The following is a 24,405-nucleotide window of genomic DNA, read 5'->3' as shown; positions in this document are numbered from 1 at the left end:
ACAAAGCCAACAAAAACAAGCCCATTAATGGGGAAAGAACTCCCCATTCAATAAATGGTGGTGAGATAACTGGCTAGCCATACGTAGAAGATTAAAATTGGATCCCTTCCTTACACCATATACAAAAATCAACTAAAGATGGTTTAAAGACTTAAATGTAAAACCCAAAACTATAAAAACTCTGGAAGACAACTGAGTCAATACCATTCTGGATATAGATACTGGCAAAGATTTCATGACAAAGATGCCAAAAGCAATCATAACAAAAGCAAAACTTGACAAATGGGATGTAATTATACTAAAGAGCTTCTGCACATCAAAATAAACTATCAACAGAGTAAACAGACAACCTACGGAAAGGGAGAAAACTTTTGCAAACTGTGCATCTGATAAAGGCCTAATATCCAGCACCTACAAGGAACTTAAATTGACAAGAAAAAACAAACATAAAAAAGTGGGCAAAGGACACGAACAGACAATTTGTAAAAGAAGACATACATATGGCCAACAATCATATGGAAAACAGCTCAGCATCACTGATCATTAGCAAAATGCAAGTCAAAACCACAATGAAACACCATCTAACACCAGTCAGAATGGCTGCTATTAAAAAGGCAAAAAATAACAGATGCTGGCGATGTTGGGGAGAGAAAGAAACACTTATAAACTGTTGGTGGGAGTGTAAATTAGTTCAGTCATTGTGGTAGACAGTGTGGTGATTCCTCAAAGACCTAAAAACAGAAATACCATCTAATCCAGCAATCCCATTACTGGGTATATATCCAAAGGAATATAAGTCATTCTATTATAAAGCCACATGCATGTGTATGTTTATTGCAGCACTATTTACAATAGCAAAGACATAGAATCAACCTAAATATCCACCAATGATAGACTGGATAAAGAAAATATGGTACATATACACCATGGAATACTATGCAGCCATAAAAAGAACGAGATTGTGTCCTTTGCACGGACATGGATGGAACTGGAGACCATTATCCTTAGCCACAGGAACAGAAAACCAAATATTGTTATGTTCTCACTTATAAGTGGGAGCTAAATGATGAGAACGCATGGGCACATAGAGGGGAACAACACACACTGGGGCCTGTCAGAGGGTGGAGGGTGGGAGGAGGGAGAGGATCAGAAAAACAACTAATGGGTACTAGGCTTAATACCTGAGTAATGAAATAACCTGTACAGCAAACCCCTTTGTTACATGCTTACCTATGTAACAAACCTGCACTTGTACCACTAAACTTAAAAAATAAATAAAATGAAAAAAATCACAGCTAGTGAAGTAGTGAGGCTAGGACTTGTTTCTATAAGTAGTATTTAGATTTGAATCCAGATTCTATTTTACTGTATAGTTTGGGCTCTATCTTATATGTCCATAGTGGAACAAGTAATAAATGATTATGGTAGTTTTTTTAAAAGAAAAGGCGAAGAAAAGAAGACGTAGTATATATACATCATGGAATACTATGCAGCTATAAAAAAGACTGAGGTAATGTTTTTTTGCAGAGACATGGATGGAGCTGGAGTCAAACTAACATAGGAACAGAAAACCAAATACTGTCACTTATAAGTGGGAGCTGAATGATGAGAACACATGGACATAAAGAGGAGAACAACAGATACTGGGGCCTACCTGATGGTGGAGAGTGGGAGGAGGAAGAAAATCAGAAAAAAATAGTAATTGGGTACTAGGCCTAGTACCTGGGTGATGAAATAATCTGTACAACAAACTCCATGACACAAATTTACCTATATAACAAACCTGCACATGTACCCCTGAACCTAAGATAAAAGTTGTTTTTTAAAAAAGAAACAAAATATTACCCACACCTCAAAATTACCCATCATGACCCCTTCCAATCATATGCCCCAAAGATAATGATCTTTTTGTCTTTCATATGCTTTTGAACTTTTCTTAAAGAGAATCAGAGAGTATATACTTTTGTGCCTGGCTTTCTTCACTAAACATTACATTTTTAAGTACCATCCATATTGTAGTTCATTCTCTTTGCTCTGTAGTGATCAATTGTGTGAGTATACCACAAGTTATTTATTCTACTGTCGATAGGTTTTGGGTAATTTCCCTGTTTAAGATATTACAAATAGAATGAATATGAATGTTTTTTAACACGTGAATGAATGCTATTTAGCTATGAATACTGCTCTTCTTTTCCATGTGATTTGAGAAAAGAAATTATTACATTGGTAGATATATAACTCACCATTTATAATATTATGGTTTAAAGTTTACATGTGATTTAGTCTTATTGATTTGTAATTATGATTTTAGAATTTTTATATCTACAACTCAGAGATGTTGGAAATTGTTTATATCAAATTGGCAAGAAAATTTCTATTGATAGGAACTTTTTCTTTTTCTCACTTTTATAAAGAATATCCACTTAGCATCCATGAGTAGATATGAAAGGTGAGTCCAATACAGGAAGTGTCTTTGTTGCCTGAGCATAAGGTATCTAGGCAAAATAGCACAGGAAGATACAACTTAATGGTATCATGAAATAATTTAGATTGAACTCCATTATGATTCACTTTATCTAAATATTTTTAACAATTATTTTTCATGTAAAGCTGTACATATAGGGCACATTTTACTTCTATGTATTACTATATATATTTTTTGAAAGGTGAAGAAGAAAACATTTTCTCAAAAGAATCATTCAAACTTATGGAAACTCAACAAGAAGAGGAAACAGAGAAGAAAGACAGCAGAAAATTATTTCAGGAAGGTGATAATTGGCTAACAGAAGAGGCGCAGAATGAACAGCAAACAAATGTAAAAGATAAACTTTCAATATGATTATGTTAAGGTGAAATATAATACTGTTAGTACTGGTTTCATTACTTTTGCCCAGAACAAGATTTTTAATGTAATAGTATTTTTTAATTTTTTTACTGATAAGTCACTATAACTGAAATATTGCTTGGGTTACAAATAATACGGTAACTTGTTCTAATTCTATCATCCTAAAGCAACAAACTGCATTCAGTTTTAAATGAACATATTTTATTTAGTTTTATATAAAATATATTATTTTCTATTCTGATATTTTCTTTTGCGTATGTGAAGGTATAGAGAATATGTACATGTTACAAAAAACAATGAAAATAATGTATTTATAATGGCAATATAGTTTTGTTCTTAAATTTCAAAATTTAGGCTTTTAGGGAAAAGAAACACCTATTTCTTTTGAAAAATTATCCTGGTAATAAATGCCAATATAAGGATAAGTTTTTTTTTTCTTCTTACCCTTTGACACCTGTAACTACTAAAATGAAAATAATAGACTTTGGATTTGTGTAGTAATTTGGAAATATAATACTTTTATTCATAAAAATAATAGAAGAAGATTAATAAGTCTTATGCCCAGGAGTTATGTTTTTAGTTTTTGAAGACAACATTCTAGAAAGAGAAATTAGAAGGGCAGTTGAGACTATATTTAAGAATAACCATTATAGAAAATAGTACTGACTTTTTTTAATGTTTAATCCTAAGTGTTCTTATTGTAATATATATTTTACAGTATTTATAAAAGATAAAATAAAGTTGTTGTTTTCATGTATGTACAGATTGAACAGGAAGTATCACTGGACCTGATTTTAGTGGAAGAGTATGACTCATTAATAGAAAAGATGAGCAACTGGAATTTTCCAATTTTTGAACTTGTAGAAAAGATGGGAGAGAAATCAGGAAGGATTCTCAGTCAGGTTTGCTTTCAAATATCTACTTTTTAACTGTAAATTAATTTTTCTTAAATCTTTATAAAAAGCAAAATCTAATATGTAATGGTTTAGGCATTAGTTCAACAATGACATTGTTCATTAAGTTATTTTTTTCAGAAAAAATTAAATATATACATAAAACAATTATATATAAGATGTAGATTATACTATTATATATATGACAAGTAGTTTATTTGACCATATTAATGGGATTTAATTTATGCTAAAGAAATAATACAGATTTACATTTTCTTGAATGTTGAGGTTGAAAAGGTTATGAAAAAATCGTCTAGTTCTAACCACTGAAATTTAAGCTTCATTTTTTTCACCTGCACTCCCTATACTTTACCCAAGGCCAGATGATTCGTTTCATGCTAGAACCGTGGGAAAGTACTTTGATTTTACCACCCAGACTCAGGGTTATACCTGAGGGGTCCACATAACAGCATCAGATTAACTGCCCCAAAATATTACTTTCATTAATTCCTTTAATATCTTATTTATGAAATGCAAAAACATAAGGATAAATTTTGTGAAATATATAAGTTCATTTAATTGAAGTCCTTAGGGATAAAAATGTGATAAACATAGTATTGTTTTGAATTTTTTTTTTAATACCCAGGACTAGATTAGAATAGAATTCACATGACCTTCAGTAAATTAGGAATAAAAAGCTAAGGAGAAGAATGGAAAAATTTAAAAATTGGGACATGATATGTATGGTAAGCCTTCTTTAATTTTCAGTGGCTTTAGGGTGATATCTTCCATTCTGATTTTTTGGAAAGAATTAATTGTAAGCAAGTTTTAAATAAATTATTAACTTAAAGACATATATTAATACATGGTTAACATTCCAAAATACAAATCACAAAAACATTATACTCAGCTACAAATAGAAATTCTGATTTTTAAAGTAAACTTTATTTTAATTGACATTTAGGTTATGTATACCTTATTTCAAGACACTGGTTTATTGGAAATATTTAAAATTCCCACTCAACAATTTATGAACTATTTTCGTGCATTAGAAAATGGCTATCGAGACATTCCTTGTAAGTATTAACTAATATATCTTATTATTTAAGTTCAAATAATATGGGTTTTGAAACTCTTTATCATCTTTCTCTTCAGATGGTCCCTTAAACACTTTTAAAACTGCTTGTTTGAAATTTTCTTTTTTTTTTTCTTGAGACAAGAGTCTTGATCTTGTCATCCAGGCTGGAGTGCAATGGCGCGATCTTGGTCCACTGCAACCTCCGCCCCCCGGGTTCATGTGATTCTCCTGTCTCAGCCCTCGCAGGTAGCTGGGATTATAGGCGCCCACCACCACACCCAGCTAATTTTTTATATTTTTAGTAGAGATGGGGTTTCACCATGTTGGCCAGGCTGGTCCTGAACTCCTGACCTCTGGTGATCCACCTACCTTGGCCTCCCAAAGTGCTGGGATTACAGACGTCAGCTGCTGTGCCTGGCCTGAAGAATTTTTAAATGGAGTTTTAAAAAGAAAATTTGTATTATACTACCTAGATTTAACTGACTACTGTTAACATTTTGTCTGTTTTCTGTTAACATTTTGGTATATATTCTCCAAGAGTTCTTACATAAATTTATTTTTTGTAAAGGTGGTCAGAATGTTGATACATATTTATGATCTGCTTTTTCACCTGGTTGTTATATAGTATACATCTTTCTATTTTTAAAATTAATTTCCTGAGTACTTTATCTTTTTAAAAGTTAGTCAAGAGTTTCAGAAAATCATTCACTTAAAAATGTTTAAAATTGATCATCTAATTTCAGTTTTTAACTGTGTTCTGATTTATGGAATAATTTAATGGCTATTATATATTATATTTGAATATAATTTGAGTTCCATATTAGAAAAAGATAGGACTGTCTTTATATATTGTCTACAGTTTCCCTCCATGTGGACACATTTTTGAGAAATTAGTTCTATAAATAGTGAATTATTCTTCAATTGGCATAATAACTCACTAATAATTTTTAATAATTTAAGGTGAGTTACATATACTGTAATTTCCACTTATAAATTGTGCATTCAAAAAAGTGGTTGAATTTTATAAATGGAACATAGGGATACTTTAAGATGGACTTCAAGGGAAATGGAATGAAAAGAAAGAGGTGGTAAGGAGTCTTCACTGTCAGCTTCAGTTAGGATATATTAGTTAAGAAAATAGTCTCTGGACCTAACTTTTCTAAACTTTAAAAATTTGTGAATGAGAATAACAATAGTACCTACTCCATAGGTAGTACTAATATAAGATAATTCATGTAAAGCACATATCAGAATTCATGACACTTAGTAAATGGTTAGTAAAAGGTGGTGATTTATTAATAATAATTAAGTTCCCAGTGTACACCATGTCATGTCTATGGGCAAAACAATATTATTTTATCTACTAATGCGTACATATACATTAAATATTTGTTGAAGTGTTAAATTTTTATTGGATATCGATGTTAACTGCAATCATTAGATTCACTTAGGTTATCTTATTCAATCTTTTTTGGCAAAGTTGTATTATCTACCTTTTATAGGTGAGAAGTAAACTCAGAAGGATCTTTCTCAAGATTATAAAACTAGATACCAAAGTAGTGTTTCAGTTTTAGGTCTATCTGACTTCTGAAGCCTATACTCTTTACACTATGCCACATTGCCTTTTCACGTAGTTGAATTTCAGTAAATTGATGTTTTATTGATCATATGTGATGTGTCAGACACTGTGCTGGATGCCTTCACATATTTAGTATTTAATTCCTGTGGCAAGCCTGAGACATAGTGTTTCTGACCTTTTTGTGGGGGACACAAATGTAAGTAACCAGAATTTGTAACTGTTCTGTGTACAAAACTGTTTTGTGTGCAAACATGGGTCTCTGTAATCCAGACACTATATGATATTTTTGAAAGCCACAAAATAGTAACCTTAAGAACATTTTCCAATGCCTTTCAATACTCCTTGGTTATCCTGCCTTTTCTTTGGCACCTTTACTATGTTTTCATAGTATATGGGAAAGTTTTTAAAAGATAATTTTTTTAATACATCAAGAGACTTTAGATGAAATAAAATTCAATTGTGTGGAATTATTCTGTCACATGTTTTTTATGAGGATATAGTATGACTAGGAAATTATTGTACTTTTTAAATGTTGTGTGTTAAACCTAACAGAAAAACGTTTTGGTGACTTTAGATCACAATCGTATACATGCCACAGATGTGCTACATGCAGTTTGGTATCTGACAACACGGCCAGTTCCTGGCTTACAGCAGATCCACAATGGTTGTGGAACAGGAAATGAAACAGGTACTTCCTTCTACAAATCTCTGTTAATTATTTTGATCAGGAATAGTAAATCAAGCTTCCTCATTTCATTACCTCTGTTCTTTTAAGTTTTTCATTAAGTAACCGTTTAGTACATATGAAGGACTGTGTACGTTTTTTTTAACCACTTATCCCCAAGTTCTACTGTGTAAGTTTTGGTGCATAATAATGACATGAAAATTTTTAAACCTGATACCCATCTTAAGAGGTAGATTAATATTCAGTACTGCGGGATCTATCATGTTTCCTTCTTTCCCCCATTCTTTTGTTTTCCTTACTGAGGTAGCCACTATCCTGAATATTATGATAATTAGTCCTTTGTTTTTTTTAACAAAATTCTTCTTGGTTTTTTTTTGTTTCAAGTACATCACATACATTTAAAATACATACATTCGAAAACCAAAGAGAACATTTTTAAAAGCCTTGCAAAGTATTTCAATGATGACATTAAAAACTTTTATAAAGAAATTTTGCTTCCAAAAAAGTTAATGCTATTCCTTATCATAAATATAATAGTTTATATAAATACAATGAATCATAACATTTATAGTTCTCTTATTCTAGCTTATTAAAAGGGCCAGGCATGGTGACTCATGCCTATAATCTCAGCACTTCTACAGGCTTAGGCAAGCGGATCACTTGAGGCCAGGAGTTTGAAACCAGCCTAGGCAACAAAGCAAGACCCCATCTCTACAAAAAAATTTTTAAAAAATTTAGCTGGATGTGGTGACACACACCTGTCCTAGCTACTCAGAAGGCTGAGGTGGGAGGATCTCTTGAACCCAGGAGTTCAAGGCTGCAGTGAGCCATGATTATGCCACTGCACTGACATATATCAAGACAGAATTTGCTCAGTTAACAATACTTGAGAAATAACATTACCATACTAACCAATGTAAATGTCATAGACTGAACCACTGATATTACTTTTGACATTTGGGTAGTTGAGCCTAAAGTATGCATTATTTGTTTAATGGATTTGCTTTATGTCACTGGTTCATTTTTGTCTGCCATCTGCATTTATTCTTTCTAGTGCCCTTCATTCCTTCCAGCAGTCCTGTGCTTTTATTAGACATAATTTTCTTCAACTTTTTTGTTTTAGATGTCGTTTTGTCTTAGAAGAATATATTTATATTTTAGCATGTTTGAAGGTATTATTCCATAATCTTGTGACTTTCACAGTTTTTATTGACAAGTCAAGACTTAGGTCATATTGAGAAATATAATATATAAATATAATATGTTCTTTTTTCTCTTTCCTATTGGTTTTTAGCATTTTAACTATGATGTACTCATGTAATTTTTTTGTATTAATCCTGCCTGATGTTTAGTGAACCTTTTGAATATGTTGATTGGTGGTTTTTTACTGGTTTCTATCATGCTCTTCAAAATTCAGCCTCTCCATTGTCTAATTCCAAAGCCATTCCCACATTTTTAGGTGTTTGTCACATCAATACCTCACTTCTAGGTGCCAAAAGTCTGTATTAGTTTCCTATTTCTGCTGTAATAAGCTACCAGAAATGTAGTCACTGAAAACCACACAAATTTATTATCTTACAGTTCTGGAGGTCAGAAGTCCAAAAAAAGGCTTCACTGGAGTAAAATCAAGGCATCAACAGAACTATTTTTCTCCTATATACTCCAGAGGAGAATTTATTTCCTCGCCTCCTCCAATTACACTCCTTGGCTCATGGCCCTTTCTTTCTTTCTTTGTTTATTTTGGAGACGGTGTCTCACTCAATCACCCAGGCCAGAGTACAGTGGCTTAATCTCGGCTCACTGCAACCTCCGCCTCCTAGGCGGGTTCAAGCAATTCTCCTGCCTCAGTCTCCTAAGCAGCTGGGACTACAGGCGCACGCTGCCATGCCTGGCTAATTTTTTGTATTTTAGTAGATATGGGGTTTCACCATGTTGCCCAGGCTGGTCTGGAACTCCTGAGCTCAGGCAATCCGCCCGCCTCAGCCTCTCAAAGTGTTAGGATTACAGGCGTGATCCTATGCCTGTAACACTGTGCCTGGCCGCCCCATTCTTTAAAGACAGCAGCATAACATCCTCAAATTTCTTTTTGACCCTGACCTTTTGATCTTTCCAAGGAACTAGTGAAAATCAATCCAGCTCTGCAACCTTGGCTTTCTGTGCAGAACACACTTAACTGACAGCGACTCTCTTAATTTTAGTCTCTTTTGCAGTCTGGATAGGCTGAGAATTTCCTGAATTATCAAGTCCTTATTCCTCTTTGCTTACCAGTTCTCCCCCAATCTTTCTTTTTCCTCTCATATTTACTATAAACAGTAAGAAACCAGACTACACCTTCAACGCTTTGCTTGGAAATTTCCTCAACTAAATGTCTAAGTTTATCATTTGTAAGTTTTGTATTCCACATAACTGCAACACCTAATTCAGCCAAATTTTCTGTTACTGTATAACGGGGATTCCCTTGCCTCTAGTTTCCAATAACATGTTCCACATTTCCTTCTGAGCATTCATTGGCAATGCCCTTAATGACCATTTTTCTATCTCCAGTCTGTTCTCAATGACTTAGGTATAGTATTCTCTAAGACAATATATGTTTTCTCTCTCATGCTGCACACTTCTTCTGAGTTCTTACTAGCAGTGTTACGAGTTCTCATACATAGTGTTATGGAGCCAAGTATCTGTAGAAGAAAGGAAACCAAGTAGCTTTGGGAAACCAAATAGCTATTGCAATGGAAAATTATGATGAAAACTAAGACAAGAAGGACCATGGGATGTGCTGTCCTATTCTCACTGCACTGGAGAACTAATAGAAAATAAATGACAAGTTTAGGGCTGTAATTAATGGTTGGAGAACCAGGTAGCATCTCTGACTGACCTAAAAGAAACCCTTATTTTTTTTAAATTTATTTTATTTATTTATTTATTTTGAGACAGAGTCTCGCTCTGTCGCCCAGGCTGGAGTGCAGTGGCGCGATCTTGGCTCACTGCAAGCACTGCCTCCTGGGTTCATGCCATTCTCCTGCCTCAGCCTCCCAAGTAGGTGGGACCACAGGCGCCCTGCCACCATGGCCGGCTAATTTTTTGTATTTTTAGTGGAGACGGAGTTTCACCGTGTTAGCCAGGATGGTCTCGATCTCCTGACCTCGTGATCTGCCTGCCTCGGCTTCCCAGAGTGCTGAGATGATAGGTGTGAGCCACTGTGCCCAGCCAAGAAACCCTTATTTTTTATAGTAATAGGATCATACCTTCTGAAAATAAAACCCAATGTCTGATCCTGAAGTTGCTTGAAATACAATGCAAATGAGTTTGTGGCCTCAGTAGACTCCTTGTGTTAGAATTAAGATATCAAATGGGAAATAAAGGATCCTGATAATCGAAATGAGATTATTTGGATAGATTTAAATTAATATTGCCTTGTATTCCCCAAATCCTGCTGATTCTTCGTGCTGGGAAACAAGTCATTTCTCCTTTTGTTGATTGCCTGAAAACCCTGTAATGACCTCACTTGAGATTCTTGATTTATAGGGAAATAATTCACTTCTAAATCCAACTCCACTGTCACTCATTTCTTTGAGACCCATAATTAAACTTAAATCCTGCAGATCTTAGGGGAATAAGTATTAAGTCTGAACACCAGAATAATTTACCAATTCATATTGGTAGAAACCTGGGGGATATATGTCTGAATAGACTTAAGGGTATTAGACCAGGGAGAAAGGAAGATGTACCTACCAGAGATTCTGGAGTCAGTGTATTAGCTTGAGCAACTGGCAGTGGCTCTAACAGTTTGCCTCATGAGTTGTCTAAAGTGTAGGCATCAGATGAAGTAGAATTGTTGAAACTTCCTTGTGTACTGTAGAGGAAGGAATCCAGAAGCTCATAATGTTAAGATGTTGAAACGTGGTGATCATATTCAATTTTATCACCCATCCCTAACTTTATCCCCAAGAAGTATCCTCCCTTATCACAGTGGTGAGAAATATATTTCAGCATTAATTCCTGGAGAGTGAAATGCTATGCTGGTCCTACGGCCAGAGTTAGGAGCTTATGGAATTTAGGTGATAAAAGGATTTTGGCCTGGGTTCATCTCATAATGGTAGTTAGCTGAACCACACCCATTTTCTGAATGTATAATTTGAGTAAACATATTCAGCAACTGTCAGAATCCCTTCATCAATTCCTTGATCTTCGGAAAGAGGACCATCGTTGTAGGAAGGATCAAATGGAATCTCCAGGAATTGCCTCATTCTGGCAAAACAGTGAACCAAAAGCAATATACCACATTCCTAGATGAGTTGCAGAAATCAGTGCTGCTATCAAATACTTAATAGATGCAGGAATGGTGATTTCCATCACATTGCTGTTCAACTTAATTACATAGCTTTTACACAGGATAAGTAGATCCTGGAAAATGATGGTGGATTATTCTCAATGTAATCAGGTGGTTACTCTAGTTGCCACAGCTGTTCCAGATGTGGTCTCTTCTTTTAATAAGTTAACCTAACTTGTGATATTTGGCACAGAGCAATTGATCTGGAGAGTTGTTTTTCCTCCATAACTCTTAGCAAAATTCGCAAGAAGACATATATTTACATCTGGCAGGCATCACAATACTCTTCTATTGTCTTAGTTCTGGGCTATGTCAAGCCTTTCATTCTCTGTTATAATCTAGTCTGTTCCCATAAGTTATCAAGGTCAGCCATTACATTGATGAGATAATGATGAATAGCTCCATTGGGCAAGAAGTAACAAATATCCTAGATGCCTTCATAAGAGTGCCAGAAGATGAGAGATGAGAAAAATTGCACAAAAATTCAGAGATCTATCATATCATTGAAGTATACTAGGGATCCAGTGGTCTAGGACATGTTGAGATATTTCCTCCGAGTTGAGGGATAACCGATATATTTGAAATTCTCTATATAAAGGGCTCTTTGGATTCTGAAGGCAAATTCATGACTTCTGAGTACTATTGCTCCAAAATACTACTGTAAGGCTGTATATGCAACCCAGAGCAAGAGAAGCATGTGAAGCAATTTCTACTTGTTGTGCAAATTACTCTGCCATTTTTCCATCTGACTGCCGAAAGAAAATGTCTTTTGCAGATAGAGATCCCCTGTGGAGTCTCTAGAAGACCACTACAAGATAATTACAGTGTAAATACATGGAGTTTTGAGACAAAACCAGGCAGCTTTCCTCAGATAATTATTTTCCTTTCTGTAAAAGTGGCTAAATTGTTGTTGCACTTTGGTAGAATATGAATACTTGGCCACGGGCACTAGATTACCATGTTACCTGCCCATAATGAACTTGGGGCCCTCTGATCCTCCAGTTCATAAATTTGTCATGTGCAGTAGTTCTCGATCATCAAGGGGAAGAATTACTTACAATATTAGTTTTGAGTTGCTCCTAAAAGCCCAGAACGTAAGCTCAGACTTCCATGACATTTATTCCTAATACTCCAGTACCTCTTCCTTAATCCATAGTTACAGCTTTGTGGGGAATTCCCTGTGACCAGTTGACTTAAAGAGAAAGACCAGTTGCCTTGGTTTGTAAATAGTTCTGCCCAATATGCCAGTACTTCCTGAAAGTGGATAACTACAGCATTGTAGGATCACTCAAGGGTATCTTTTGAAAGTAATAAGGTAAATCCTTCCAGTGAGCAGGTGAAGCGGTGAATCAGTTGGTCAAGAAAGAGACATGGCCAGCTGAAAGGATCTATACTGATTTATGGTCAGTAGCTAAGAGCTTCCTTGGATGCTTTGGGACTTAGAAGGAAAAATATTTTAAAATTGGAGTTTTTAATTGGACAAGGTGTTTTAGTTAGGAGGTTTATGGCTAACCTTCCCAGAGTGGTGGATATTTGTTTGCCATGTGAATGCTTACTGTGATGCTTAATTTTACATGTCAACTTGGCTGGGCAGTAGTACCTACATATTTGGTCAGACATTAATTTTAATATTTCCTTCAGGGTATTTTTTGGACGAGATTAACATTTAAGTTGATGGACTTTAAGTAAAGCAGATAACCCTCCATAAGGCCAGTGGGCCTCATCCAATCAGTTGAAGGCCTTCATAGAAACAAAGACTGACCTCCTCTGAGCAAACAGGAATTCCGCCAGTAGACAGCCTTCAGACTTGAACTGCAATATCAGCTCTTCCTTGGGTCTTTAGCCAACCAGCCCACCCTGCAGATTTTGGACTTGGCCAGCCTCCTTAATTTCATGAGCAAGTTCTTTAAAATAAATCTCTCTCTCTCTCTATATATATATATATATGAATAACCCTCACTAATATATAATATTTGCCAAAGGCCATTCACTGCAAAGAAGGCTCTTGATGATCAGGTGGACAAAATGATCTCTTATCTTATAGCTATCAGTCTCTTTCCCTATGAACTCCAGTTCTTATTCTGTGGGTTTATGCACACAACAGCTAAGTGTATTAGTCCCTTCTGACATTGCTATAAGGAAATACCTGAGACTGAGTAATTTGTGAAGGAAAGAGGCTTAATTGAGTCACAGTTCTGCAGGCTGTACAGGAGGCATGGCTGGAAAGGCCTCAGGAAACTTACAATCATGGCTAAAGGTGAAGGGAAAGAAAACACCTTCTTCACAGGATGGCAGAAAGGAGAAGTGCAAGCAGGGGAAATGCCAGATGCTTATAAAACCATCAGATCTTGTGAGACTCACTATCATGAGAACAGCCTGGAGAAAACTGCCCCCGTGATCCGGTTACCTCTACCCTTAGTCCCACCCTTGACATGTGGGGATTATAGGGTTACAATTCAAGGTGAGATTTTGGGTGGGAACACAGCCAAACCATATCCCTAAGATGGAAAGAATAGAGATATTATGTATGGGCTAAATACCGTGGGCTTCTTCTCTACAGCTCACCTGGCTCAGGCCTCTGCTGTGTGCCTTGCTCTCCAGTAAGAGAGACCAATGGTGAGCCCTTAATATGGCACCATTCCCTGAGGGAATATTCAGACATTTGGGTGGTGGTAGGTTGATTACATTGGACCCTTTCCTTTATGGAAGAGACAGCTTTTGTTCTCATTTATTCTGGATGTAGATTTACCTTCATTGTCTATAGCGCTTCACCATCGCCATCCTTGAACTTACTTACTGCCTTATTTACCATCAGGTTATTATAGGTAGTATTGCATCTGATCAAGAAACTAATTTTTCTGCAAATTGTGGCAGTGGGCTTATGCCCACAGAGTTTACTAATCTTTCCATGAACCTTATCAGTCTACATCAGACCTGAGAGAATGGTAGAATGACATCTTTAAGATTCAGATGGGGTTCCTGCTAGGCGTAAATATTTTGTGGAGCTAACCTGTGGGATAAGAGTACTATCCCACAAGATGTGATTTGTTCTTTGAACTGATGACCATTATGTGGTATTCTCTTCCATTGGTTCAAATACCTGTTTTTGTGCTGGTACCATGCTGTTTTTTGTTTGTTTGTTTGTTTTTGAGACAGGGTCTGGCTCTGTCACCCAGGCGGGAGTTCAGTGATCTCAGCTCACTGAAACCTCTGCTTCCTGGGCTCAAGCCATCCTTCCACCTCAGCCTCCTGAGTAACTGGGACTACAGGTGCATGCCATCATGGCTGGCTAATTTTTTTATTTTTTTATTTTTTATAGAGATGGGGTTTCACCATGTTTCTCGGGCTGGTCTCGAACTCCTGAGCTAAAGTGATCCACCTGCCTCGGCCTCCCAAAGTGGTGGGATTATAGGCATGAGCCACCGTGCCTGGCCCATGCTGTTTTGATTACTGTTGCTTTGTAATAGATTTTGAAATCAGGTAGTCTGATGCCTCCAGCTTTGTTCTTTTTGCTCAAGATTGCTTTGGCTACTTGGAATGTTTTTGTGGTGCCATATGAATTTTTTTTTCTATTTCTCTAAAAATGTCATTTTTTTTGTTGCTAAGTATGTAGAAATGCAATTGATTTTTGCGTATTTATCTTATTCCCTGCTAACTTGATGAACTAATTTATTAGTTCTAATAGTTTTTCAGTAGATTTCTTGGGATTTCCTACATATATGAGATTAGGCCATCTGTGAATAAAGATAGTTTTGCATCTTCATTTCCAATCTGGATGTCTTTTCCTGAGGCCTCCTTTTAAATGTGTCAGCAAATTTTTAAAATCACAGTTTTCTGAAATGAAGTGAATAAATAGGATTCAAAGTAGTTATGTTTCATTGCCCTTGCCAACTGTGTTCTTTTTTGTACTGTTATTTTTTTGGAAACATATATCGGCTAATGTTTTAAGATCCTAATATATAAATTCCAAGTAATTACTGAATCTAAAAGGAAATATTTTGCCATTTTTGATTTTTAAAATATATTTTAAAATTGTAGGGAAAGTCCAGAATGTACATCACATAGGAAAATTCAAATTATTGACTCTGTATTGATATTTAAAGTCTTATTTGAAATTTGAGTGCTTACATATATCATTATGCATATAATTTAACTGCCTTATGTTTGCTTTTTATAATTATTTAAAAAATAGCTCTAAGCCGGTGTAGTGGTACGTAACTCTAGTCCAAGCTACTCAGGTGGCTGAGGGCAGGTCAATTGAGATGAGGAATTTGAGGGTGTAGCATACTATTATGATTGGACCTATGAATAGCTAGCTGCTGCACTCCAACCTGGGCATCATAGCAAGACCCCATCTTTAAAAACATAAAATTTTAAAAAATGCTCTAGTGTGGGCTATTCCAAAACTTGATTTTGATACAAATTATAAATAGCATGAAAATAATGAGATATATTTATAATGGTCACTAGTGTATTAAAGTCATGTTAAAAAATTCTTGTGATGGTGTATTGAGTCAACTAAAATAGGATTAAATAATTCTTTTGGACTTTAACAAGCCAGAGCATTATTTCTAGGTTCCCCCAATGAATACAACCAAGGAAACTTTGTACCTAATATCTGTGGTTTTATGTGTCTACTTTAAATATAGTTCCTTTTTCCTTCTTATACTTTTTAAAGATTTCTTTTGCAAAAACAATAGAATGATCATCTAGATAGATAAAGCCACCAAAATAGAAAAAAGAAGAAATCAGTGGTAAGATATTAAGACACCAAAAGCACAGTGTGGATAGTGAACATGTTGTTTCTAAGAAGAAGATAAAAATAGATTTATGTTGACTGAGATGTTCCCCAGTTTTCCATGCCTTTTCATTTTCCACTATTTTTTATTCCGTTATATTATATGGAGTTTCATGAAAGAAAACAAAATGGAGATAAGGAGTTGTAGTTAGGGCTACAAATGAAATGTAATATTTCTGGATGAGATTTGAAAAGCATCTATGTAGAGAAGCTTAGTTTGGTAAGATATTAAATTCCTAAATCTTTGTAATGTTTTCATCAAATTTTATTCTCTAGTATTGCCTTTTTCTGTTATATCATGTATCCTGGCCATTGTATCTATCTAGTCATTAAATAGCAAATATTTAGAAAATCAGAGGTTTTTAAAATTATTATTTGCCTGAGTAAGACAGCATCAAACTTGTATGAGAATCCTATCATGTCTTGTAAAGTAAGCAACTTCAGGGTCAGATTTAACACTGTTCCTCTCTACTAACATGTTAAATTGGGAATAATATACTCTTTTAAGTTCATAGATTTTAGTTCTTACTTAAATCAGCAAATAAAATAAGTAATCATATTACCTATGAGAATCCCCTCCATAGCAAAATTGTGAGGAATTTATGTGCTAATGCTGGTTTATTTTGCTATTTATTGTTTCTCAGATTCTGATGGTAGAATTAACCATGGGCGAATTGCTTATATTTCTTCGAAGAGCTGCTCTGTTCCAGATGAGAGTTATGGCTGCCTGTCTTCAAACATTCCTGCATTAGAATTGATGGCTCTATACGTGGCAGCTGCCATGCATGATTATGATCACCCAGGGAGGACAAATGCATTTCTAGTGGCTACAAATGCCCCTCAGGTAGGAAATATTTTTCAGAACCTTTAAAGAGTAATTCTGAAATTTTCAGTCATGCTGTGTATCCCTTTATAAATCATTCAGTTGAATCATATGGCCAATCCATCTGACTTTAATACCCTACATTTTAGTTAATTGGATAACACATGGCATTAATGTGATGTGTGCTAGGAAATTAGGGGAAGAATCAACTTCTTGAACTAGAAAATAATAGACAGTTTTTGAAATAACTCATTGTTTTGTGAAATTCTAGAGTCCTTGCTGTCAATATTTTTGTCTTTAATCAAACCAACAAAACTCTGACTGTATTTAAGATTCCCGTTCCTCCTATTTAGGCCCATTGTATGGCTAGAAAGCTATAATGGTTGAGAACTATTAATCTTTTTTGTTGTTCTCTTTTTTCCCTTAAGATTTGCCTTAATACCAGACCTAAAATCTCTTACTTCTGAATATATTAGTGTATGTAAAAATTCTTCTGGTATATTATTTTTGTACCTAGTATAGCTGGTAAGATATAAAATTCCTTTAAGGTCACAATTTGCATGAGGAGGCAAGAGTTCCCAACAAATAGATACTGTAATTGCAATAGCTTTAAAATTAGGACTTGGAACTAAATACGTGTTGAGTTTTGCTTTGTTTTGTTTTTTGAGACAGTCTTGCTCTGTCACCCAGGCTGGAGTGCAGTGGCGCAATCTCGGCTCACTGCAAGCTCCGTCCCCCAGGTTCATGCCATTCTCCTGCCTCAGCCTCCTGAGTAGCTGGGACTACCACGCCCAGCTATTTTTTTTTTTTTTTTAAAGTAGAGACGGGGTTTCACTGTGTTAGCCAGGATGGTCTCGATCTCCTGACCTCGTGATCTGTCTGCCTTGGCCTCCCAAAGTGCTGGGATTACAGGCGTGAGCCACCACGCCTGGCCCTAAATACGTGGTTTTAAGTAGAATTTAGTGTGGTTGTGGTTTAAGCAGATTTTTATGTGGTAGCTGAGTTTGTTTATGCTGGGGATTCCTGAAATGTCATCTGTGTGTTTCTAATTGGATGCTTTATGAAGAGTAGGTACTCACTGATCGTTGCTGAATTCATCTCACTTCCCACTTCTTTATTCTATGTTTAAACCTTGGCTCTGATCCTTTCATTTTCTGTAGCCATTTTCTGTTTTTCTTTTTTTTCTTCAATCTCTTTCATATACTCCAACTTTTTTAAAAATAGGAGATATATTCTCTTGAATTGTGAGCATGTGTTGGGGTGGGGGAAGGAATGTAGGGAACTATGAATATGTATATGTGTAAATGGGTATAATGGGGTGTGTGTGTGTTAATGGGTTAAAAGGGCCATGTGATTCATTTATCCAATGAGACTTTATTAATAGTTCGTGATTTCCAGAGGTAACTTTCTGATGAATTCAAATCTAGTTACTAGTAGTTGCCCACTTTGTATTATTTTTTAAAAAAAGTACCTTCTAAGTGGCACATATTTTCTTATTTGCAATACCATTCTGTAAGAATCAGATGCCCAATCTCTCAAACCTAGCACATGATAATCTTTGGAAATCCTAGTCCTTTGGTAAATCATAGACCTGAGGATTAATGGCATAGTGGAAAAAGCACTGGACTTGAGATTAAAAGTCCTGTCTTAGATTTCTGATTGCCCACTTATTAGCTGGATGACCTCAAATAAAGGTTTATTCCTCTGAACCTAAAAATAGTTATCTGATATGATTAAGGAGGTAACATATGGAAGGTTTTATACTGTTTCTGATGGCATGAGAAGCTCCTGAATCAGAAATCACGTAGGTAGAAGTTACTTACTGTTCTAGTCCACTCTGTTGTTTTGTTTTGCTTTGTTTTATTTTGAGACAGAGTCTCGTTGTGTTGCCCAGGCTGGAGTGCAGTGACGTGATCTTAGCCCACTGCAACCTCCATCTCCTGGATTCAAGTGATTCTCCTTCCTCAGCCTCCCAAGTAGCTGGGATTACAGGTGCCTGCTACCATGCCCGGATAATTTTTGTATTTGTAGTAGAGACAGGGTTTCACCATGTTGACCAGGCTGGTCTCAAACTCCTGACCTCAGGTGATCTGCCCACCTCAGCCTCCCAAAGTGCTGGGGTTACAGGCATGAGCTACCGTGCCGGCCTACTCTATGTTTTTATTACTGCTTTCATTTTCGTAAAGTATATCCTCCCTCAAGGATGTTACAAATGAGTGAATTCCAATGTTAACTCTCTCACATGAAGATAATTTAAAACAATGTTATATGAACAACTTATACAAGTTGCCTACTCAATTGTTGTCCTAATCAAAATACAGTCATGAAGTCTGAACATGATATCAATAATCATGTTATTTCTAACTTCTCATTGTTACGAATTGCCATTAGATGAAGCCATAGGAAGTGCTAGAATGGAAAGGAGATGAATTAGAGAGTTCAGCTGTGAAAATGCATAGCCTCTTACCTAGTCTCCTTGCTCGTTCTCTGCTCTCCTTCAGTCTATTCTCAACACATGTCAGCCAGAATGTGACCCTGTTTCGGTGTGTTGCATCACTCTGTTCCAGACTCTCTTGCCAGGCGCTATGGCTCACACCTGTAATCTCAATGCTTTGGGTGGCTGAGACATGAGGACTGCTTGAGCCTAGGAGTTTGAGACCAATCTGGGCAACATTTGAGACCCTGTTTCAAAAAAATAAAAACAAAATAGTAAACTCTCCAGTGGTATTCACCTTACCCCTAGTAAATGACAATCATAAAATGTTCTGCAAGGCCCTACATTATTGGTCCCATTACGTCTCTCTCTCTTTTTTTTTTTTTTTTAACTTACTCAAGTCTAGTCTCACTGGCTTCCTTGCTAATACCGTCTCTGTCCCTTTCTGAGAGTGTTTGCACTTCCTATTCTCCCTGCCCAGAGGGCTTTTCCTTTAGATATCTGTATACGCATTTTGTCACCTCCTTCCATCTAAAATTTCAAAATCCCCTTCTTTATACCATTATACTCCTTCTCTGCTTTTTTTCCATTGCAGTGATCATTTAGGATACTATATATTTTGTTTATGTACTTTGTTTTTTATATGTATCTTCTCAATGGAATATAAAGTTCCACAAGGGCAGGGATTTTTGTCTTTTATTCTATAATACCTAGAATAGTGCTTGACATACAAAAAGCATTTAGTAAATATTTGTTGAATGTTGAAGGATGTCTGAATTCTTTGCTCTGTCGTACTCCTAGGTTTTCTGAAATATGTTCTGTGCTTCCCAAAGTAACGAAGTTTATGAGGCCTTCTTCAACTAGCACCTGTGAGATAAGGACCCTTGTAAAAATCTAGGGCTTAATGTGGTTAAGTAACAAAGTAGGTTCTTTCATCTTTGGAAACTCAGTGGGTCTAGTCAGGCCATAATTAATGAAAGACATTATAGTTCCAGTGTATTATAGACAGTAACATATAATACCACTGGCTGGGTCAAGCATTCTTCTTCATTCTCATGGTAAGGAATGTGTGCTAGAAAGATACAAGAGGATTCTTGCCATGAAAGAAGGTGATACGTATAGTCAGGTGTATCCCGGAGGAGTGCCAGTATTAATAAGATTCTAAGAGATTTCTGAGCTATTTCCAAATGAGAAGTTGGCTGAAAGATGGAGGTTAGCTTGAGATAGTAAAATTTCTGAAATATTTTTATGAGACTGGGTAAAAGGAAACAAAATTTTAAGTTGAGATTTGTAAATGTTTTGTCTTCCAAAATATGGATTAAGATGACTAAACACATGAATCTGTTTCCGCTTCTTCCTGAGAATGCATTAAAATGATAGTAAGATATGAAGTTCATTACAACAGAGAGCAATAAGAGGAGGATGGGTATTATCACCAGCAGATAAAAAAAATTTGTATAACATTTCTGGAAAATGAAAAATGGATGAATATTGACAGATAAAACAAAAGTACCCAGCATAGCTGGAACCCCAGAGAGACTCCTGTTACTGTTTGCTCCTGCTTGCTCTCCCTGTGCATACACATACCTTTATGCAGAGTGACTAAAACCCTATGTTTACCTCCAGGCAGGAAACTCATCTCTTAGATATTGAAGGAACTGCCTGGAGAGAGTAACAGTTCCTAGAGTGGGTATTAGTAGTCCAAAGTAAATTTCTCTCATTCTAGACATCTAACAGCTGGCACCTGTTATTCTAAAGCAAAACTTGCTAGGTAACAAACCCTATCCACATTTACATAGTTCCCACTCATTCATCCCAAGGGGAGAGACTCCACAATAAAACATACATAACAGCAGAGAGGTTACAACTGAAATCTAGAATTCTTTTTTTTTTTTTTTTGTGAGACAGGGTCTCACTCTGTTGCCAGGCTGGAGTGCAGTGGCACGATCTTGGCTCACTGCAACCTCTGCCTCCGGGGTTCAAGAGATTCTCCTGCCTCAGCCTCCCGAGTAGCTGAGACTACAGGCGCATGCCACCACGCCCAGCTAATTTTTGTATTTTTAGTAGAGATGGGGTTTCACCATGTTGGCCAGGATGGTCTCGATCTCTTGACCTCGTGATCTGCCCACCTCAGCCTCCCAAAGTGCTGGGATTACAGGCGTGAGCCACCGCACCTGGTTTAGAATTCATTTTTCTATATACACAGAAAACCAAGGATCATCAGCCATGGCATTAATCAGAGGCTTGGAAAGAAAAGGCTAAGATGGAAAGAATAACTGACCACAGGGAGAATCTAGGGAATAGAGAAGCATCTAATTATTTTTTAAAAATGTATTCTCAGAGAATTTGAAAAATATTGCATCCATAAAGTAAGAACAGGAAACTATAATAAAGGAACATCAGAGAACAAGTTAGGCTCTTAGAAACTAAAAATATTACTGGAGGAAATTTTTAAAATTCAATATAAGCATTGGAAGTAAAAGTCCAGGTAGTCTCTCCCAGAACATAGACCAGGAAGATAAAAAGAGAATATAGGGAAGGAGAAGATAAGACATGGGGGACTAGGTCAAGATGTGACTAGTGGAAGTTCTAAAAAGAAGGGAGTCTTTGGATTGAAGGGGCTCACTAAGTCCCAAGAAAGTTGAATAGAGAAAAAAAACTCAAACCCCACACATAGCACATCATGGAAAAATTTCAGAACACCAGAGATTTTGTTTAAAAAAAAAAAAAGAATTCCTGAGAAGATGAAAACAATACATCTATAAAAGAACAAAAATTCAACTGTCATTGTATTTTAGCAACAATAGATGCTAGACAATACTGGAATGAAGTCTCTAAAATTCTAGGGGAGTTTATTCGTTCATTTATTTGTTCAAGTATTTATTGGGTGCATATTGTGGGATAGGCACTATTTAGCCATTGTTATATTAAATAAAACATGGGAAAAAATCTTGCCCCTCATCGAACTTACATTCTGGTATAGCAAGAAAATAAATACATACATAATGTGTGTGTGAGCGAGAGAGAGAGAGAGAGACAGAGCAAGAGAAAGAGAGACCAAGAGAGACAGACAGAGAAAGAGAAGATTATGACTTAAGAGCTAGGAAATAAGTAAAATGAGAGGAGATAGGAAGTGCTGGCATAAGAGTATTATTTTCAAGTTAGAGTTCTATATTCAGCTAAGCTACCATTTTACATAAGAGCAAAATAACGAGATTCTCAGATATGCAGTGATTTTAAACAGTCACATCTTGACCATCCTCAGAAAGTTATTTTAAAATGTATTTCAGCAAAACAAGGGTGGTAACTAAGATAAAGGAAGATAAGGGATTATTAGAAATTTTAGAACTGATACAGTTTGTCTCTGTGTCCCCACCCAAATTTCATCTCAAATTGTAATCCTCACATGTCAAGGGCAGGGCCCTGGTGTGAGGTGATTAGACCATGGGGGCGGGTTCTCCCATGCTGTTCTTATGATAGTGAGGGAGTTGTCACGAGATCTGTTGGTTGAAAAGTGGTAGTCTCCCCTGTGTGTGCTCTCTCTCCCTCTCCTGCTGTCTTGTGAAGAAGGTGCCTGCCTCTCCTTTGCCTTCCACCGTGACTGTAAGTTTCCTGAGGCTTCACCAGCCATGTGGAACCATGATTCAATTAAACCTCTTTTGTTTATAAATTACCTAGTCTCAGGTAGTATCTCTATAGCAGTGTAAACACAGAAAAGAGCAAACCGAGAACAGTGTAAAAGAATCCTGAGATAACAGCTGTTCATCAAGACTATTTCTTTACCCTATAAAAAAACAACAAAACTAGCTGCTTTGTGTTCTGTAGCACCTTATTTATCTGCTATCTCTCTACTGGATTTTTTTTGAGTTGGGCATATTATTTTTTAAATGAACAGTCTTTCTTAATCTTTTTCACTTGAAGTGCCTTCTTAGTTGGCCAGGTGTGGTGGCTCACGCCTGTAATCCCAGCACTTTGGGAGTCTGAGACGGGCAGATCACGAGGTCAGGAGATAGAGACCATCCTGGCTAACACGGTGAAACCCCGACTCTACTAAAAAACACAGAAAATCAGCTGGGCGTGATGGCGGGCACCTGTAGTCCCAGCTACTCGGGAGGCTGAGGCAGGAGAATGGTTTGAACCCAGGAGGCAGAGCTTGCAGTGAGCCGAGATCACGCCACTGCACTCCAGTCTGGGCAACAGAACGAGAGTCCATCTCAAAAAAAAAAAAAAGTGCCTTCTTAGTCATGAGATAATGGCTATGACCTAGATTTTTGTTAATGTTTCCTCCTGTTTCTTATGTTTTAAAAGGGGACATTTGTTCAGATTAGTCAGACTTATCCTTTGTATGATCTAAGTCCTTCTTATGTCTGAAGGGTTTTCTCTTTTTCTTCTTATTTAAGTGTTACTATTTGCTAAGATTCTGTCAGTTTGTATTAAACCCCTTCTCAGATCTTTCCAACTCAGAGGGTGAAAAGTAAGATTTATGACCAACTAATTTGTTTTGCCAAAGTATTGATGTATTTGCTGTAGAGAAAAGGATCTATAGCTAGAAAAAGGAGGTAACAAGATGCTTTAGTACAAAGTCAAAGGATGTTAGTTTATTGCAGCTCCAAATGAGCTGGGACCCTGTCTTTTTTCTCTGCTTCTAAGAGCCCGCAGTAAGAGCTGAGGCTTCATTATCTGTTTGCTTGAAATGTTTTTCTTATTTGGTTTAAGCTTGGTCTGCTGCTCTGTGTGCTACCTTCAAGTATTCTTCTAAAGTAGAATTGACATTTGCTTCCTACTTATTGCTTCATGATTCTTTCTTGCCTCCCACTCATCTTTGAGCTTATGAGTCTACTGGGGGTCAGCAGGGAACCCCTTCCACTTACTCTTCATATAGGCTTTTTCCTTCTTATGCAGTGACTTGGTTAGCTTTTCTCAATCCATTCTTATTTTCACCA

At 36.3% G+C, this 24,405-nt stretch overlaps 1 protein-coding gene across 3 annotated transcripts in view; it reads left to right on the top strand.

Moving 5' to 3' along the window:
• The window catches only part of PDE3B (phosphodiesterase 3B), a 221,748-nt gene that overhangs the window by 182,887 nt on the left and 14,456 nt on the right, over window positions 1-24,405 (top strand). For all 3 annotated transcript variants that reach the window (XM_054441644.2, XM_063671133.1, XM_054441643.2), the window contains 5 exons: window positions 2,667-2,815; window positions 3,610-3,747; window positions 4,703-4,814; window positions 6,970-7,083; window positions 16,850-17,049. In XM_054441644.2, the coding sequence (XP_054297619.2) occupies window positions 2,667-2,815; window positions 3,610-3,747; window positions 4,703-4,814; window positions 6,970-7,083; window positions 16,850-17,049 (713 nt within the window). The remainder of the gene's footprint in view (window positions 1-2,666; window positions 2,816-3,609; window positions 3,748-4,702; window positions 4,815-6,969; window positions 7,084-16,849; window positions 17,050-24,405) is intronic.

This window comes from Pongo pygmaeus, chromosome 9, assembly GCF_028885625.2.
Source record: "Pongo pygmaeus isolate AG05252 chromosome 9, NHGRI_mPonPyg2-v2.0_pri, whole genome shotgun sequence".
NCBI classification, from domain to species: Eukaryota; Metazoa; Chordata; class Mammalia; order Primates; family Hominidae; genus Pongo; species Pongo pygmaeus.
The sequence above is the reverse complement of the archived record's forward strand: the minus strand, read 5'-3'. Positions and strand labels throughout refer to the sequence as shown.